This window comes from Anolis carolinensis, chromosome 4 (assembly GCF_035594765.1).
Source record: "Anolis carolinensis isolate JA03-04 chromosome 4, rAnoCar3.1.pri, whole genome shotgun sequence".
Taxonomy (NCBI): domain Eukaryota; kingdom Metazoa; phylum Chordata; class Lepidosauria; order Squamata; family Dactyloidae; genus Anolis; species Anolis carolinensis.
Window position 1 is genome coordinate 244,243,876 of NC_085844.1, and position 6,435 is coordinate 244,250,310.

At 39.7% G+C, this 6,435-nt stretch overlaps 1 protein-coding gene across 2 annotated transcripts in view; it reads right to left on the minus strand.

The window, feature by feature from the left end:
• The window catches only part of srms (src-related kinase lacking C-terminal regulatory tyrosine and N-terminal myristylation sites), a 45,792-nt gene extending 40,075 nt beyond the window's left edge, over positions 1–5,717 (minus strand). For both annotated transcript variants that reach the window (XM_003220711.4, XM_016993477.2), the window contains exon 1: positions 3,946–5,717. In XM_003220711.4, the coding sequence (XP_003220759.2) occupies positions 3,946–4,304 (359 nt within the window). In that variant the 5' untranslated portion in view covers positions 4,305–5,717. The remainder of the gene's footprint in view (positions 1–3,945) is intronic.
• Between the last annotated feature and the right edge of the window lie 718 nt (positions 5,718–6,435).

The window sequence follows — 6,435 nt, forward strand, 5'->3', positions numbered from 1 at the left end:
GGATAATCCAGAACGTTGGATAAGCGAGTGTTGGATAAGTGAGACTCTACTGTACCTACAATATATATTTTTCAGGTTGTCAGCCTTGAAAACATTAGAAATTGTTCTTGCATATTTTATTATTGTATCTTTAACAGCAATGTCTGAAATGAAGAAGATAATTGACTGGTACTTAAGATTCATTTTTGATCAATGTTTGTGTAAAATAGATTGAAAACTGTAATATTTAGGAGGTGGGCAAAATTTTCTGATTGGGTCGAAGCTGACATGAAAATATTCAAGAAGATAACCCAACTATAAGTATACCATGCTAAGTCAAAATTTGGTTCATAAAGACATTTTCCACAGCAAAACAAACAAACAATAGAATTGCAAAATAATTACAGAAGTAGTGGACTTTCATCTTAATGTGTGCATGGTTTTTTAACTGTATGCATTTTTATTTCCGTTTTCTTTTTTGTACACCCCTTTGATTCAAAGTCTGGGAGAATTTACTTCCCTCCTCCCGTGCAGCTGGCCATGGGGAGAATTTTGTCACCTCCGCCGAGAGAGAGGCAGAGCTACTTTCTGGGGGCAGGAGCTACGTGAGTGGCATCCGCCGCTCAAGATCACTCTGGACCTTGAAGCTGACCCGCCCTCCCATCCATTAACAGTATAATTAATTGGTCGCCTTCGGTGCCTGGTAGGAATCCCCCCCTCTATGTTCTTGGAGTTTTTCCGCCTACCCTATACTGTTCCGCCTACCCTATACTGTAGAGTGGTACCTATTGAGCTACTCCCATTTGCATGTTTTCGAACTGCTAGGTTGGCAGAAGCTGGAGCTAACAGCAGGAGCTCACCCCGATCCCCGGATTAGAACTGCCGACCTTTCAGTCAGCAAGTTCAGGAGCTCAGCGGTTTAATCCACTGCACCATTGGGGGCTCCTAAAGTTCCATTAGGTAACATTAATAAAAGTTGGTCATAGTTTAACCCAGGGGTCCCCAAACTAAGGCCCGGGGGCCACATGCGGCCCATCGAAGCCATTTATCCGGCCCCCGATGCGGCGGCAATGGCTCCCTCCTCTTCCATTGAGGAAGGCGCATGCGGCGCAAGGGAGCAGGGAAAGGCATGCATCTTTCCCACCTCCTCCCTCGCCTGGTGCGCGCCTTCCAAAGCTTTGCTTGTTTAGAATGGTATTTTAATTATTATTTAATTAATAATTAATTATTCAGGGGTGCTTTGCTAGTGCTTTTGGTTATGGTTATGATGATGCTTATTATTATCATCATCATCATTATTAACATTGAGGCTGGGTAGCCATCTGTCAGGGGTGCTTTGCTTGTGCTTTTGGTGCACAAAGACAGAAGGGGGTTGGAATAAATGGCCCAAGGGGACTCTTCCAACCCTCTTTATTATTGCTGTTGTTGTTGACACAAAGACACAGTATGACACAGCAAACAAGATATATATGCAGGATTTTGTATCACAAAATCACAAGTTGAACACTTCCCAAGTGTTTAGGACTGTGTGATGGATGATGATGATGATGATGATGATGATGATGATGATGATGAACAACATTGAGGCTGGGTGGCCATCTGTCAGGGGTGCTTTGCTTGTGCTTTTGGTGCACAAAGGCAGAAGAGGGTTGGACTAAATGACCCAAGGGGTCTCTTCCAACCCTCTTTATTATTATTATTATTATTATTATTATTATTATTATTATTATTATTATTATTATTATTATTATCATTGAGGCTGTATTTGTTCCTGTTTGTTTTTGTTTTTTACTTCAAAATAAGAGATGTACAGTGTGCATAGGAATTTGTTTATTGTCTTTATAGTCTTTTTTTCAACTATAGTCCGGCCCTCCAAGGGTCTGAGGGACGGTGAACTGGCCCCCAGTTTAAAAAGTTTGGGGACCCCTGGTTTAACCCATACTTGTTGTAGGGTCTCTTTATTTTGGAGGTTGGCTGGCAAGGGTGCAATATAAATAAAATGATTGATGGAGCATCCAAAACCTTACTAAATTTATCATTTTGGTCGCATTAGATAGCTTGCCAAGTCTGGCACTTCTACGATCAAGCATGTGACGCAAGCAAAACAGATTAAATCATAGGATAGGTGTCTTGCAATGTGTGTCCCTTAGGCTTTCTGACACCCTCAGAAAAATAAATGGGAAGGGAGAGGAAGTTAAAAGATTATGCCTAAGATCCGAAGATTCTGGAGCTATTTCTTAGGATAAAAAGGCTTCCAAATAATGCACAGAGTAACACTACTAACTAGCTATTTCTTGGGATAAAGAAGCTTCCAAAAATGCACATAGTAACTTCCTCTAATTTATGGGACATCAAAGTATTTTTTGACAGTACTTAGACATTACTAAGTAAGTAATTTTTGACATTAGCTCAATCAAATCCCATCTTCAGCTCAGACCTATTTGGAGATGAAGCAACTCTAAACATGTCACAAAAGGTCAAGGGACAAAGCTTGCCCTCTTTTATAGATTAAAAAGAAAGAGTCAAGACTGAAAACTGTTAATAGCTTTACCCACATTGCAGAATTACAGCAGTTTTACACCACTTTAACTGTCATGGTTCAATGGTATACAAATTTGGGATTGGAAGTTTGGTGAGACATTTAGCCGCCTTCTTCAGAGGGCTCTGGTGCCAAATGACAAATGACAAAGCTCATAGCATTGTATTATGGCAGATAAAGTGGTATCAAGATGTTATAATTTTTCATCCTGGCTACATCCAGTGAAAGGTGATCCACAACTGATCAGTACAGCTTTCACTTGACATATTCCCACCATTTGGTTTTATTGGGCTACTTATAATAATGATGTTTGTTCCTGGATGCCTCCATGCCAACATATGAAGACAATCAGGCCATCAGTAATAAAGGAATGTAGCCTCTCCCCTTTTCCTGGCATGGCCCCTTTACTTATAAATCAAATCTGGTATATTAATCTCTGCAATACTGTCTGAATTATTAATTATTTAAATCAGTAATTGCTAATAAATTGCTTGGTGCACTTCACAATGCTCTTCGGAAAATGTTATGCAAGTCCCAATAAAACGTCCTTTTGGAAGCTTTCGCTCTCAGCCCTTCCCCTTGAAGTCTTGCACAGAATAGAGGTATTTTAGAAGTACAGTAGAGTCTCACTTATCCAACATAAATGGGCCGGCAGAATGTTGGAGAAGCAAAAATGTTGGATAATAAGGAGGGATTAAGGAAAAGCCTACTAAACGTCAAATTACATTATGATTTTACAAATTAAGCACCAAAACCATCATGTTTTACAAGAAATCGACAGAAAAAGCAGTTCAATACTCCGTAACGTTATGTAGTAATTACTGTATTTATGAATTTAGCACCAAAACATCGCAATATATTGAAAACATTGACTATAAAAACATTGGCACAGTGCGTTAAAGCACTGAGCTGCTGAACTTGCGGACCAAAAGGTCCCAGGTTCAAATCCCGGGAGCGGAATGAGTGCCCGCTGTTAGCCTCAGCTCCTGCCAACCTAGCAGTTCGAAAACATGTAAATGTGAGTAGATCAATAGGTACTGCTCTGGCGGGAAGATAACGGCGCTCCATGCAGTCATGCTGGCCACATGACTTTGGAGGTGTCTACGGACAACGCCGGCTCTTTGGCTTAGAAATGGAGATGAGCACCAACCCCCAGAGTCGGTCACGACTGGACTTAAAGTCAGGGGAAAACCTTTACCTACTAAAGATAGAATTGCATAAAATAAACTTACAGTAGCAACATTGTCGGAAATCAAATCCATAAAAAGTTCAGTCCTTGCTGCCTAGAGAAACAGCTGTGGAGGCAAACTGTGCTGGATAATCCAGAACTTTGGACAAGCAAATGTTGGCTAAGTGAGACTCTGCTGTATAGTTCGGAATACCAGGTATCTAATGATCCTTTCCAAGTAAAAGATTCAGATACTTACGGCTGTTGGGCAGCACTTTCCCGGCAGATCTTGCTGATATAATTTGCCGGGACATAGCCCACGAGTGGATCTCCAGAAAGCCGCCGGGCCAAGACATATCCTCCTTCTTCTTTGAGGACACAAAGCTTCTCTCCTCGGTTGACACTCAGCTCCTCTGTGCTTCTGGCGGTGAAGTCGTAGAGGACGTCAAAGAGGGAGAAAGGCGGCTCTGCAGGGTCGGGGTCCAGAGTGGGGTGCAGGGATTCTTCCGGGATGGGCTCCCAAAAATCCAAGGAGTGGTTATTGGGAGAGGCATTGGGCAAACATTTGTTCCAGAAGGTATGGAGGAAAGTCAAGTGTTTCCGGATGAATTGGTCCATCCCTTTTTATATGGAGAGGGGGAGAAAGAGAGAATGTATCAAAGAGGATTCAGCTGTGTTATTCCATAGGTCTTCTTGAAGAAAAGATGAACAATGGTGGAGTTTTCATTGCCGGGTTCCTCATCAGCTATATATCCAAGCGCTGGTGTCTTCTCCAAACCAACAGAAGTGGAATGAGATGCTACTCACAGTCCCAGGATCTGTGCTGATAGTTGTCTACTGGCAACTCCCAAGTTTCCAAAAGTGAGACTGGACAATCAGGTGCAACTAGTTTGCTGCAGGCTAAACTCACAAGTACAGGCCTGCCAACATATCCGCCACAGCTGGGGTTGGCTTAATTATCAGATTTGTTCGTGTTCGGAGCTGCGCCCAAATTAGCAGTCATTTCCACTCTGTTGCTTGCAGCGTGTGTGAATTCACTACGCTTTGGAAGGGTGCCAGTTGCCTCATTTGCAGTCCACTTAACATGCATGCTAAAAACAGAATCTGGGAAGCAATGGTTGGGTTCTGCTTAAAAGAATAACATTCCCCATCTGATCATCTGAGAAATTTGATTTGGCCACATTGTGGTGGTTTTTAAAAATTATTTTTATTCATAAATAGAGAAAGAAAATAAAAATATAGAAAATAGAAACAATAGAAGACAATACAATACAAAACTATAACAAACAACACAACTACAGTAGAGTCTCGCTTATCCAACATAAACAGGCTGGCAGAATGTTGGATAAGTGACTATGTTGGATAAGGAGAGATCAAGGAAACGCCTATTAAACATTAAATTAGGTTATGATTTTACAAATTAAGCACCAAAACATCATGTTATACAACAAATTTGACAGAAAAAGTAGTTCAATACACAGTAATGCTATTTTGTAATTACTGTATTTACGAATTTAGCACCAAAATATCACGATGTATTGAAAATATTGACTACAAAAATGCGTTTGATAATCCAGAACATTGGATAAGTGAGTGTTGGATAAGTGAGATTCTACTGTATATCTAAGACAATCACCCTAACATAAAACAAATCTATGCTAATAAACACATCCTAGACGCACAACTACTAGAACTATTATCTGAATCTCACATCTATTTCCTGTTGATTTTTATTTCTTGTTGTCCTTTTCCCTTTAGATGACACTATACATTCATACTTCGACTTTGATAACACTCCCTTAAACCATAAATCCAATAATTGAAGCTTGTCCCCATCTATGCTGTAAAAAAATGATAAATAAGCCTGAGTCTTTCTTAAAGTGATATTTTCTCAAACTGAACCTTTTTTAAAAAAACTTATCTATGTTGCTTTTATCTCATTTTTGTCAGTTCCAAATTTGCATAGTTTTTCAGATTATATAACTTCCCTCATCCAACAATCTTGGAAATATGATCCAGCCAAAGTGGATCATTGTGGTATTTTCACAAATTGCTTCTTTTTAAAAATTTCATCTATGTGGCTTTTGTCTGGTGTCTGTTAGTTGAACATCTGCATACCTTTTCAGAGTCAGGTATAAAACACAGGATGCTGCAAGATTACAAGTAAAGTACACACAGACATATACAGTCATCCTTCCACATTTGCTGTGGTTAAAGGCATAGAACCCCATGAAAGTGAAAATTGTGAATAAAGAAATAGTGGCATATATTACCCAAGCAATTTCTAGATCTTCCTGTATGACTCTGTTGTTAACTTTTGCTGGAAGTCAACCATATACAGTAGAGTCTCACTTATCCAACATTAGTTTATGCAACGTTCTGGATTATCCAACGCATTTTTGTAGTCAATGTTTTCAATACATCGTGATATTTTGGTGCTAAATTCGTAAATACAGTAATTACTACATAGCATTACTGCATTTTGAACTACCCTTTTCTGTCCAATTGGTTGTATAACATGACGTTTTGGTGCTTAATTTGTAAAATCATAACCTAATTTGATGTTTAATAGACTTTTCCTTGATCCCTCCTTATTATCCAACATATTCGCTTATCCAACGTTCTGCCGGCCCGTTTATGTTGGATAAGTGAGACTCTACTATAACTGCATCGGAGGACCTAGAGGTGTTCCCTTTAAAAATATTTAGTCCCTATAGCATGATCCAAAGACTTAGAGAATCCTAGAGAG